We start from the raw sequence: 13,589 nt of genomic DNA, 5'->3' as shown, positions 1-13,589 counted from the left end.
ACATCATCCGACTCTCGTTGTGCCATCATCACTACGCCACCGTAATCCCATGGTTATCAGCACACCATTGTCATCGCACTGTTTTCTGTTGTCATCACTTCAAACATGTCATCTTATTGTCATCGCCATCGTTGTCATGCAGTTGTTTCCGTACCTTCATCAGAGTCGTCGCCATGCACTTTCATCATCCCATTGTCTTCATGCTGTAGTCATCACATTGTCGTGAATATACCATAGTCATCGTTTCAAAATTGCCATCTCCTTGTCGCCATGGCGTTGTCATCATAATACCTTCGTTGTTCCACAGACGTCATACTTATCATTACATCTTCGTCACACAGTCTTCGTTATGCCGTCATGTTCACGGGCTACCTCGCCAAGCGAGTGCTATAAGAAAGTGAGCTGATACCGGAGACACCATATGTCGCCTATAGCCAAAGCAACGATAGTCTCAGAATGGCCACTGTAGATTTTTTAAATGAATGTGGCTTCAGCAATGCGGTGTGCTGATATATTGCTTGAATGCTAATCACATTACATCGACAGTCATCATGAGATGGGTTCTGCCATTTTTCTGTCATGAAGCTGCAAGATAACTAAAGAACAAAGCTGATTTAGTGCTAAGGGCACCACCTTCTGTTTCCAATATGTTACAATGAACAACAATATAAGTTAGTGCTAATGGACTATCACGAATGCGAATGGTACATATAGAATACAAAAAATAACTTGTCTCAAGTAATTATTAAATGAGAAAGCAAGACAAATCAGTCTTAACAGATAAAATACTGAAAATTTCGCCTTAGCAACACTAAAACCCATCACTGAACCCTATTACCTATAACGATTAATAGAAGGCAGATGACATACCAAGCACTTGTGGATCTGCGTGTGACCTTGTAGCTCCAGTCGGATATCTGGATACCGGCCTGTACGATGAATCTGAACATAAACGACACCACAGGTTATGCTCTGCCTGACTGCAGTGCATTAAATATCAAAAAAAATATTATAATCACTGAACAAAGCCAGCATAAAGATTTATATTGCATGCAGGACATACCAAGAGGTTGCAACTCTGTGAAGCTGGCAACTTCAGCATGTGTCGAAGCAGGCCTGCATAAACCACCTGAAACAAAGACATAAGAGGATAGTTAGATAGATAGGCTCAAACTGCCTGAAGTAGGCAAAGAGTCCTAATTGCATTAAAAGAACTATCAAGAACTACAGCACCATAACGAACATAGCAATGCGACATGAGAATGACACACCAAGCACATGTGGTTCCGTGTGTGGCCTTGTAGCTCCAGCAAGGGGTGTGGATACTGGTGTGTATGATGAGCCTGAACATAAAACAGACCACAGGCATTTGACCATAGCTAATAAACGGACAAAAAAATAATAAAGTGGAAACAATGAAAGACAGCAACATAATGATGCATATCCCATAAATGACATACCCCAAGTTTGCAATTCCGTGAATGAGCCAGCAGCTTCCGACCTGTGCAAAGCACCTAAAACAAAAACACAATGTATTAAACTCCACCTGCATAAAGAACGTAACATTGCATATGAATTACACACCGAGCACATGTGGATTTGTGCGTGATCTTGTAGCTTCAGCAAGATGTGGATACTGACCTGTAGGCTGAACCTGAATGTAGAACAGACCATAGGTTATGCTCCACATGGCCATAGTGTAATAAATGTACAAAAACTAATACTAGGGACAGTGAATCACACCTGCACAAAGATGTACATCACAGAGGTGACTAACCTTGAGTTTGCAAGTCTGTGTATAACCTTGGAGCTTCAGCGTGAGTAGCTACAGACCTGTGCAAAGCATCTGAAAGAACAAAGACAGCATGGCTTACACTCTCTTTGATAGCAGAATGCACAAGCAGACAAAAATTTAAATATACTAGCTGAGACCAGAAAACATTTAATGTGCCAATAAACTGCATGCATGACACACAAAGCATTTGTGTCATGTCCTGTTATGTCTTACGCTGATATTCGTTCAAAAATGTCTCAGTAGCCTGTAAGTGGTCTTAAATTTTTGCAAAAGGTGCAGAAGCTGGGATGGTGCGGCAAGGGGGTATTCTGTAAGTGTCCACACAGTGGACACGTACAGAACATACTCTTTCTTCCAAGATCTGTGCAATGTATCTTAATCACAATATGCAGTGCTCCAGAGCACAAGTGTGGTACAAAGCAACATTAAACCGCAATCACATATGTAAAGACATACCAGGCACTTGTGCTTCTACCTGCCTTCTCTGGAATGGCATAGATGCTGGTCTGTACAGTACAGCTGAAACAGAAAGAGGCCACTGGTTATGCTTCACCTCAACGCAAAATACACATAAAAAGAAAGAAAACACTATGTGCCAACACATAGGTATTATTTCACGGCTGGTGAGACAATTAAGAAGCTGCAGGAGAATAATTAGCTTTACATAGTCCTGTAAAGTTGCATTACAAACATTGTGCACCAGTTTGATAACAACTTTGCAGAGCGAAATTCTTATGTTGGAGCGGCTGTCTTAAAAGGACAGCTTAGGAACCTTGAAGGAAATGTAATATGGTACTGTAATTTGCTGAGCCTGTGGATGAAGCTTCCAGCAATCTGAGTCTTAAGCAGATACTGTCATTACTGCCAGTTCAGAAAATGGATTTTATCCTCATGCTGGATACGTATATGGAAAGTTAGGTCAAAATAACTAGTTCCTAAGTCAGGAGCTGTAGGTGAAGTTAAAGATTAGCACAATGCTCCACAGTGCGCATAAAGTGAAGGCCTGAGCCTGCAGACTCAGATCGTCAAGCCGACGTTCAAAGTGAGGCATGGTATGGAAGATCTACAAAAATGGTGCACTAAGCATGTCGTAAAGTTTCACATCCTCAAGAGCCATAAAATTCACAGGCAACAAACTGTTTGTTGATTAGAACTCAAATAGAACAGCTAAGTAAAAGGAAGAGCAAGTTTAAGTGTGCCTGGCTGAAGACTCGATATGGTGCGACCAGTGGTCCCCAAACAAAGGTGTACAAAAAGGTTTAACTTTTGAGTATGATACCGGTTTAATTGCTACCACAGCATAAATGACAAAACAATTTAGGCTGGACAACTATTCTGGCAGTAGAGCATGCGTGCCTTTTGTTATTCTCTGTGTTAACTTGAATAACAAAAGGCACGCATGTTCTACTCAACATCGCAAACAATTTGTAACCTGTACTCATAACGTTGTCTATGCCATTCCACTTTCATGCGGAAGAAGGTACGTTTCAGAAGGTATCAATGAGGGATGAAAAGAGCATCGATATAACGTCACTAGGGCAATCTCGGGTCGTTTGGGTATTCACTGCCGAGATTATACCTGCGAGCCCATGTTTGAAAGTATACTTCCATTCTGTATAGGGCTCATAGCAGGATGACGAGGAAGATTGTGGAGGCCTACGAGATTGGAAAATTAGAGGAAAAGTGCGTAAGCAAGCCTTCGGTATCACTAACTGAAAAGGAGATATGATTCCTCAGTTTATCTTTGTGACCACTACAGTACATATTTTCCCCATGCCTTGCACACGTGTACGGTTTATCTAAATTCACCACTGAATGTTATTTTTTTGCTGTTACATTTGTTTCCGCTCGTACGGTATATATTTATCAATGCGTGCGAAAATAACATCTATAGTTGAAAGTGAAGCGCTGTGTCTGTCTGTTTCTTCCTACATCCTCGTACAGTCGCGCTTATACCACTCTACCATGGATTCTAACCAACTAGCCCGCCAACGTGTTTTAATCCACGGGAAAACTGTGACTGCTATGTATGCTGTTACCAGACTAGTCCACATTGCAAAATTCCTGCGCACCGCCACAATAGCTGCCCCTCGCAACTTGGCCGAGCGAAAGGTTCGGATGTGATTCGCGAACTTCCACTGGCTGAAAGGAGGTGCCAGCGACACCAGCAGGAAGATTCCTTGCGTTAATATGTTCGCCAGCAGCTGCCAATATTGCGTGCACATCGGCCTGCACGGCTTGGCTGACGCAACGGTAGGCAGTCGGTCTAGACATGGAAGCCATGCTGACGTTACGGCTCGCTTGTATTCTTCGTTCAGATTCTCAATCGCCAGTAAATTGATGTGTGCCTGTTGTTTACGCGAGTGACATTGAGAGTATAGCACTGGACTGCACTTTAAGAGCGGCAGACTAACGCTACGAACGTGGAGGAATAAAAAATGCGACGATAACTTACTTTCGTCTTCGTTTTCCATGGTGCGCTTCCCGCCAACCGTAACCTAAGGAGGTGAAAAACAAGGCCATCACACGTATGTCCGCAGGCGAGACTGATCAGAAACAGTTAGCAAATTACAACACTTACCTTCGTTTGAAACGCAGGCTTGCTCCACGAGCCCAACTATAAAAACTATTTGAGAAAGCGCGCGAAACCCCGAAACTATGTAGGACCGATGCGAACACGGAGACCGCGGGAGAAAATGCGAAACCATGGCAACAGAGAAGCCGTAGCCGCCATGCCGTGTATAATCAACATATAATAAGGACAAAAGTAAAAAAAAGCTATTCGGTATTTTAAATACTAATAATAATGCTTTTGTTTTATTCTGTTTTCCCTGCCTATTTGGAATTAGTTATGGAGTAAAGAGAGAGAGAGAGTAAAACTTTATTAATATAAATAAAACAAGGCACGATGGCTGGAGCCCCTATTCCAGGGCCCCACTGGCACGAGCGGCTCGCTGGGCTTGGTCCAGAAGAGCCAACTGGCTCTCCCGACCCTCGTCCGCAAGCCATGCCTCCCACTGCCTATTCCTCATTAGTGGATGTTCGTGTAATATGGGACTGTCTATGTGCGGAGGCCTCCTGGGACACTCCCATGTGATGTGTTTTAGTGTGGGTGTGTCTGTGCACCACGGGCACTCGTCAGTGAACCTCGTGGGGTGTATTCTGTGTAGGTGGTGCAGGTTGGGGTATGTATTCGTCTGAATACGACGCCAGTCCCTCTCCTGTTGGCTGTTTAAATCGGAGTGAGGATGTCCAAAACGTCTCCGCTCCTGCCTTTGCTGTAGGAGGATGTCACGAGAATTCGGTGGAAGGTCATCGCTAGGCCATGCCGTTGCTCGGACGTTCAAACCTCGAGCAATACGGTCTGCCCTAGCGTTTCCTGCCAGTCGCTCGTGTGCCGGACACCAGACGATAGTGTGGTGCCCCTCCAGTTGAGTGCCTAAAATTTTGATTACTGATTTGGGTGCCGTTCCTTGCAAAAACAGGCGGCAAGCCGCTTGTGAATCGGATAATATGACAGCCGAATTGGTTTGGCGCTCGGCGTCCTGAATGGCCAAGGCGATGGCTGCAGCCTCTGCCACGCATGCCGAGGCGGTTTTGAAGGATGCCGTTGTTATGTTGTTGTTGCATGTAGAAACTATGGTGAAAGTGTCTGAGCTGGCTCGACTGGCATCCGTATAATACACCCCCGGTCCCATGCCGAAACGTTTGTGAAGGGTCTTTGCCCTTGCTCTGCGTCGTCCGGGATGGTACTTGGGGTGCATGTTTTTGGGAATTGGGGCCACCGCGATGTGCGATCGAACATTGCGGTCTATCTGTGCTGTTTCCTCTCCGCAATACTGGGGTCTCAGGGGAAAGCCTAACCTCGCCAATACTTCCCTGCCCTGAGTTGAAGAACAAAGTCGTTCTTTCTGGGCATATAACGTCGCGACTGCGTACTCGTCAAAAGTATTGTGCAGGCCCAGTCCCTCGAATCTCTCTGTGCTAGCGCATTCGGGAAGACCAAGGGCGGCTTTGAAGGCTTTTCTTATTATTGCGTTTGCCTGTTTATTCTCTTGGTTTGTCAAGGCCTGATATGGAAGGGCGTATGTGAGTCGGCTAATTACGAATGCGTGAACCAGGCTGATGGTCTCTCCCTCAGTTAGGCTGTCTCTGCTTTTTGCTACTCTCCTTATCATTCTGGCCACGTTTCCTGTGACCGCCTTTAGTTTTTGTAGGGTGTGAGATGTTCCAGCATTCTGCTGTATCCACATCCCCAATATTCGGAGTGTCTCCACTTCACGAATTGGCGCCCCGTCGAGAGTCAGAGTGAGCGGGACCCAGTCCTTCTTTCTTGCGTATTTCGCACGCACCCGAATGAATTCCGATTTTTCGGGTGCGCATACCATGTCCGCCGCCCTCGCGTATTCCACGACTGCGTCTATGGCCTTTTGAAGGGTTTCTTGCTTGTCCCCGTAGGACCCCTGGTGAGCCCAGAACGTAATATCATCGGCATATATCGCACAACCGAGATTCGGGTGTTTATCTAGCTCCAGGGCTAGCTTTCTCATCCCTACATTGAAAAGCAGTGGAGAGAGTATAGCTCCCTGAGGGGTACCTCTGTCGGGACAGTTGAAGGTGTAGGACCTCGTGGAGCCTAATCCGATTGTGGCCGTGCGGTGGCTGAGGAACGAGCGCACGTAGTTATAAATTCGCGTTCCGCAGTTCACCGCTTCCAGTCCCTCCAGAATAGCGTGGTGGGAGATGCTGTCGAAGGCCTTTTTCATGTCCAATGCCAATACAAATTTATCTTCCGACCCTCTGTTGGGGTGCAGGACCTCGTGTTTTAGTAGTAGAAAAACGTCCTGCGCTGACACGTGGGATCGGAAACCGAACATGTTGGAGGGGAACATGTTGTTTAGCTCTATGTGGTTCGAGAGCCGGACCTGCACAACCTTTTCAAAGAGTTTCCCCGCGCACGACGTTAGGGAGATGGGTCGAAGGTTGTTGATGTTACGAGGCTTACCTGGTTTTGGAATAAGAATAATTTTTGCTTCCTTCCATTCTTTCGGAAGGACACCGTCCTCTGTCCAGACCGTGTCGTTAAAGAATTTGGTCAAGCTTTTTAGCGTGTCATCACTTAGATTGCGAATCATTGCGTTCGTGACCTGATCTACCCCTGGGGTCGTGTTTTTCTTGAAGGAGTGTGCCGCTGCGTAAACCTCTTCAAAGGTTATGGGGGCGTCCAGTTCCGGTTGGTCCTGACCTTCGTAAACGGGTTTGGTGGATTGCCCGGTCGGTACAGTTCCTACGTATATCTCTTTAATTTTGTCTATCATGTCAGTTTCCCGACCTTCAAACTCGTTTTCAAGTAGCTTGAGTGTGCGATTCGCGACTGTTTTTGTTCCTCCCGGGTCAATCATACTTCGAAGAATGCGCCATGTTTTCTTTGTAGTCAACGTGCCCCGAAGCGAGTCACTGAACTGACGCCAATTGCTGTCGCTTAACTTTTGTGCGTATTCGTTAGCTTCCTGCGCTAGCTGAGCTATCCGTGTCCGGAGTTTGCGATTAAGCTTCTGCCTTTTCCACCTTTTTGTGAGGCCTCTCCGGGCTTCCCAGAGATGCAAGAGGTGACGATCCACGGCTGGAGCCTCCGTTGTCGTTTCAATTGTTTTTGTGACCCTAGAGTGAATAACTCGGATCCGCTCGGCCCATTCTCCTACGTCTGTTATGCTGCCGATTGTTTCCTGTTTTTCCCGAAATTTGGTCCAGTCGGATAGCCTTGCCTTGCCAATAGCTCTTCGAATCCTGGCTGCATTAACCGATATGCTTAAGATATAGTGATCGCTTCCTAGGTTTTCACCTAGGTTCGTCCATCGCGTCTCACTTTCGTTGTTGGTGAACGTGAGGTCGGGGGAAGTGTCGTGGGACACGCTATTCCCGATTCGCGTTGGGAGATCTGGTTGAGTTAGCTGCAAAAGTCCGTAGCGCTCTACAACGTCTGCTAACAATATGCCCTTGGGATTGTCTCTATTGTAGCCCCAGTTTGAGTGTTGTGCGTTAAAGTCGCCTAATAATATTAATTTGTCCCTACCTTGAGCGAGTCGCACCGCGGTGGCCACCACGTTTTCAAAATCCGCCTTTTTTTCTCTGGGAGAACTGTAAACGTTGACAATAATTGTTTTAGGTTTGCCCCTTTTCTGCGGCCAAATCGTAATTATCTGGTGCTGAATAGGTTCCCGAAAAGAATAATTTACGCTAATCGTGACATCCTTCTTGGCAAAGGTGGCTACTTGAGGGTAGTCAGGGTGAGCATTGGATTGGATTTGAGTTTTGGATTTTGTTTCCCTATTTCCTGAATACAGATAACGTCGGGAGGGATTGGCGCCGATTCTATATAGTGCGTGAAATTAGCCAATTTAGTCCGTAGCGTGCAGCAATTCCATTGCCAGATTTCAATGTGTCCGGTCTTTGTGTTGTTTGCCATATTATCCATGGATATTACTGTCGCTATCAGTGTGCTCTATAGCTTTCGGTGTCCTGGTAGGAGCTCCCGGACTTTGACTGACCCTCTTTCGGGGGACAGCCGCGGCTTTTGTTTGCACATCCTCTACCATTCGTTTGAGTTTGTGTAGCTCTGCAAACATTAGTTGCATGTTTTGTGCTAACTGTTCCAGCGTTAACGAATGAGCGCTGGAGGCGGTACTTTGTTGCAGTGATGTCTGCGGTGGTGATTTGGAAGTGTGGTCTGCAATTGGTGTGGGTTGCTGTGATGTTCTGTTGTTTACCATGCGCTTAAAAGCTTCAAACTCGGCTCGTAGCTCGGCTAAACTGTTTCGAAGTATTTTGTTTTCTTCTACTATTTTCTTGTACTCTGGGTTTTGTGTGATTGGTGTAGGTGTATTCTTAGGATTGGCAGTGGGAGATGCGACTTGCGCCCAGCTCACCTGATTATTTTGTGGGGTGCTGCATGCCAGTAGGATCCCTGGTGACTTGCTTCTTGGGGCCTCTTTCTTTTTCGTCTGATCTTGCTGCTGAGGCACCTTGGGTCGGGATGCCGAACGTCTCCTCTGGCCCGGCTGCCCGGAACAAGATCGGCTCCTCGACGGCGAGCGGGTTCTGGAGCGGCTGCGACGATCCATGGCCGGAAGGAACTCCAGCTCGGAGTCCTCGTCTTCGGTGGCGAACCACCGTAGCTGGGTCTTCGTTGGTTTCTTTGGCCGTGGTCTTGATATCTGCCTGACTGGCTTTAGTCTTTTGGGACATCGGCGGTCACCCGTTGGATGATCACTCCCACAAATGGCGCATTTGGGGGTGCACGTGTGTCCATCGGCAGGCTCCCGCACCCCGCACGAGCGGCACACCTGCGCGTCGGGCTGTGGACATACGTCGGTGCGGTGTCCCACGGTGCCACAGGTACGGCAGAATTGTACCGCATTTCGGTAGGGTGTGCAGAGTTTCTCTCCCCCGAAGTAATAAACACACCTTGGCACTCGGCTGCCATAGAAGGTGAGCAAGGCGCTTTGTGATTCGCCCATCATTCTTGCGTCGATCAACTCCAGTCCCTGCGTTCGGATACGTAGGTTCGATCGCAGCACGTCAGAAGGGGTGTGTGCTTCTATCCCGTGGATTACTCCCCGCGTCGTGTCTTCTCCTGCCGTAACGTACGCATTGACCGGGTGTTGTCGTCCGTTGATGTTCAAGGATTTGATGGCTTGCATGACCTTGGCCGTATCCCGATTCGGGGTGGATATCACTGCAATGTTCGAGCCTGACTTGATTCTTAGAATAAAATCGTTGTCAGTGGTTCTGTCCTCGCACGCCTCCATGACGGCTCTTGCCAGTGCCTGACTGGTAACATTCTTGAGTGGTAGCCCTTGGTGTGGTCTGATGACCACCTTCAGGTCACTCTTCGGTAGCGGCGGAAGACGCTTGAGTCGTGGGCGCCCGCGATGTGCCATGGGTTTAGACGAGTTGGTAGTCGGATCTGATGGCAGTGCGCTTCCTTGCGCGGAGCGGCGCTGCTGAGCGAGATTTTTCTTTTCCTTCAGGGAAAGAACGCGCTCCCATCCGGCTTCTGCGGTCGTTTCGTTGACCACGGTAGCGCTTTGCATGTTGTTGTTGATCTTGGCTGCCTCATTGCATTCGTGGTGCGGTGTTGCATCACCCACCTGAGATGCAGTGAAATCCATCTGTTCTTCAAGGCGCGACGTTGTAATAAGTCGCGGGTTCGATGTCGCAGCCGGAGTTCTTAAGGCCGCCATGTTCAAATGCGCGCGCGCCCGCCGGCGCCGCTCTTTAACTGAAGGTAGCTCGCCACGTTCTGAAGGTGGAAAATCGGCCGTAAGATGCCGAAATATGGTCCGACTGACCTGCAGTTGGTCTCCACAGGCGCCGCACTACTTCTTGGAGATGGTGGTGATCGTTTCGGGCCGGTCCCAGAAGGTGGTCCACCCGAAAAACCAAACATGCGTAGCCCGATCTATGGAGTAAAAGTTAAATGCAAAAAGAACTGAAACCGAAACTGCTCGCCGCTTCTCCGAGAATTTGTCAAGTAGGAAGTAAGTACGCAGGTCTGTCGCACAGATGGTTTCAATCCCCAATAATGTGTACGTTGAACTACATTCGTGCGCCATCGGAGTTGAACCGGTTTTGTGCGCAAGGTTAATGTATACATAAATGTGGGACCAACGACCAACGTGTGTTTTGTGTTCTCGCCGCCGTAATGCATATTATGTGTGCAGGGTTACGCAAGTTTAATTTAAGCACGCACGTGTGCTGGGGTGGCACATAAAATATTCGTGAAATAAGCACATATGTACCATTCCCATTCATGTACTATTCTGGGATGTTTATTGGACATCCGTTCGCGTAAGTCCATAGGACATCCATATTACTTCCTTTTTTGGACTTGGGACTTCAGTACTTGCTTGGGACGTCCTTAGGACATTTGGTGTTGTCTGGGTAGCTACGTGTTTACATTGTTTCCTGCCCAACTGCTTTCGGATTGAAAACGAAACGACGACTTTACGCGTGATACGCAGTTCAGCGAGTTGCCGTAGCCATGCGTGCACTTTTGATTTCTGAAGCATAGAATAAAGCGCAAGTGTCTAATACTATAGCAACTACAATTTTAAGCAATAATTATGTTGTATTAAATAACAGCCGACTTACTTACAGTAATCGCATAGACTACATTTGAAGTACCAAGATTTCATTGCCAGGCCTCGCCACTTACTGGCCTTAGAGATATTCTTTGCCAATTTTAAATTATAATCCCTACTTCAATCCCGAACAGCATGCCTGCTTCTATCGCCAAAAATCATGATCAGTTCATTTCCATCAACGTCCCACAACACTTTCTGACCAGTTGTCCTCCAAGCGTCCTCCATGTTCTTTGTTCGTGCTTCCATTCGACATCGAGGGAGACCACGAGGGCGATTATGGAGGTCTACTATATCAGGAAAAAAGGGTCGCGTTGAGTAAGCAGGCCATCGTTAAATTTGCATGACAGTGAATTTGAATTTTTAGCCGCCTCATAGTGTACCATTAGATTACACGGTTTTGCGTTTTTTGCCTGTGCACTGTTAATGACGCCATTGATGGGAGAGCAAGTGGCTATGGGTTCTGTACTTAAGTTTGTGTATGCCTTCGAATGAAGTTGTGAGATCAGCGCTGTCCTGTGTGTCCCTGCCTTCTGTCTTCGTCATATTGCGCTGCCCCTTCAAGATGTTTAGCTGTTGTAGATGTCAAGGGTCGACCGTCACGGCATCAAGGACATTTTTTTACGATGGGTTGTACAAAAAGCGATTACCGTAGTCGAATGCGGAAATGTATATACAGATAAAACTGAAAATAACAATGGCTATATTTGGTTACAAATTTGTTTTGCTCTTTTTTGTTTTTGGCTACTTTTGGGTTATAATTTCTCTAGCTTTGGGCTACTCCACGTTGTCCGACCTGGCAACACTGCCGCGCGGACGGTGCACTAGCCAATGTAAGCCAATATTCTAAGGACATTGTTTGGCGGTTGTTCAAAAACGTGGTTAACCTACCTGAACTACCAGCGCCTCGTTGAACCTACGTATGAAGTGTAGGCATTGCTACGAGACTTCATCAAATGTAAGTTTACTAAACGCTTGTACGCATCGTCGTGCCAGTGGTTCGCGTTCTTTGTCAATACGTAGTCGTTTGAATGTGACCGGCGCTGGTTGGAAGCGACGGCGGCACGCAGGCCCGGTCTAGCGGCTGCTGACAAATTGAACCGTTCGCTCTGCATTTCTTCGCTAGAACGTCTTCGCAGTCACCTGACCACAGAGGCTATCAGTGCCGTGCGCACTTTCATAATACGAATCCGCATAGCAGCGGATGCAGCTATCGCGACATGAGAATTTGATGCTGCCAGGATCACTCCGCATGACCAACACAACAGAGGCCGTATGATTGTTATTTTCTCGCGCAAAGTATTTATTGGTAGCACATGCAGTCGTCATTGTAGTGTGCTGGTTCTGTCCTGGCGGCTATCATTGTATCCGAGGCCTATGTGACAGCCGCACGCCGACGAGCATTAGCAGAGTGAACATGAGTTTTATGTGGTCGTCATGGTGTTACCACGTGTTGCTGTATCCCTAATATTGTTAAACATTCGAGTTTATTTAAGGTATGCTCAGATATGTCCTGTAACGCGGTTGCAGTGTTCTCAACTACATGTTACTTGGTCGCAATTGCGTGCACCATATCATTCCGAAAAAGTTGCACGCCTTATCTTCCAATGCAGCAACATCAAGCCGGTTTTTTTCGGCACACGTGGTCGTTCTGTCATTCGATAAGCGGGGTGATCGGTGCCTGATTGTTTTGTTATAATAGTGGGATATTCTAATCGCCGGATATATTTATGTTTGCAGTGTACTAAAGTTGTTTGAAAAGCTGTACTTCATGGCACAAATGTTGAGCAAGAATGTGACAAATTACTACCAGCATATATCAACACTGCACGTGTGTTGGAGCAGCCTGTTTTTGAAAGCTACGGGTGGAGTTAAAGATACTGGGATAAATTTATTCTGTTCAGCTTCACATGACCAGTGACATTCTCTGCAGCCATGTGGAGTCCCCTGTCTCCGTTGTGCGCCAAGTGATTAAGGCAGCTGTCATGAAACCAGAGTTTTGTTGGTTCGCAGATATAGTATCACATTGTACTGATGGCGAAGAGTCGGACGGTAACAAAAATTGCAAGTCACAAGAACAACTCTTTGTTGGGTCAACTCATAACCAGCAAGTTATACTAGAAGCACAATGCCAGCGGTGAGCACATTCAGCGATCATTGAAATCTGATCCATTGGTCAAGCGTGTCTGGTATTTATGCACGACTTGTCATAGATGCCAGTGTAATCGGTGGTGCTTGCATGCTTTCTAGAATGTACACACTATTCACATCACACATGAAATCTGATTACACAAGGTTCGTGGACAACATGGATAGCAGATAGAATCTGCGACAACACTCGAGAAAGTTCCGATACATGAAAGGCACGTCCTGTGCTGAGTAATATCTTTTAACTTTTGACCCACTATGGTTGCTTAGTGGCTAAGCGCTGTGCTTGCAAGCTAATGGTCGCGGGATCAAATCCAAAATAGCTGTGTACTGTGCACTGTATGCATGTTAAAGAACCCCAGGGGGTGAACATTAATGCAGAGTCCCCCCACTACTATGTGATGCATAATCAGATTATGGTTTTCTCACATAAAGCCCCGGAATTGAGATTTTTTAAACATTTTACATTTGTTACCTGGTGAAATGTGGCCAACTGAAAAAAG

General features: G+C 46.8%; 1 protein-coding gene across 7 annotated transcripts in view; it reads right to left on the bottom strand.

The window, feature by feature from the left end:
- LOC135905369 (uncharacterized) overlaps positions 1-13,589 on the bottom strand; it is a 47,885-nt gene that overhangs the window by 17,761 nt on the left and 16,535 nt on the right. For 4 of the 7 annotated variants that reach the window (XR_011512471.1, XR_011512472.1, XM_070534740.1 and 1 more), the window contains exons 1-5: positions 1,585-1,598; positions 1,461-1,514; positions 1,272-1,379; positions 1,064-1,129; positions 871-942 (exon numbers count right to left, since the gene is read on the bottom strand). Coding sequence is in view for 5 of the 7 variants with exons in the window: in XM_070534740.1 (XP_070390841.1) it covers positions 871-942; positions 1,064-1,129; positions 1,272-1,379; positions 1,461-1,514; positions 1,585-1,593 (309 nt within the window). In the remaining 2 variants the exon portion in view is untranslated. Of the gene's footprint in view, positions 1-870; positions 943-1,063; positions 1,130-1,271; positions 1,380-1,460; positions 1,515-1,584; positions 1,655-1,777; positions 1,847-2,251; positions 2,315-4,250; positions 4,294-13,589 lie in introns of those variants that run through there. The other 3 variants (XM_070534744.1, XM_070534743.1, XM_070534739.1) reach the window with 2 other exon arrangements.

This window comes from Dermacentor albipictus, chromosome 3, assembly GCF_038994185.2.
Source record: "Dermacentor albipictus isolate Rhodes 1998 colony chromosome 3, USDA_Dalb.pri_finalv2, whole genome shotgun sequence".
In the NCBI taxonomy this organism is placed as follows: Eukaryota; Metazoa; Arthropoda; class Arachnida; order Ixodida; family Ixodidae; genus Dermacentor; species Dermacentor albipictus.
This window is presented reverse-complemented; position numbering and strand designations above follow the sequence as displayed.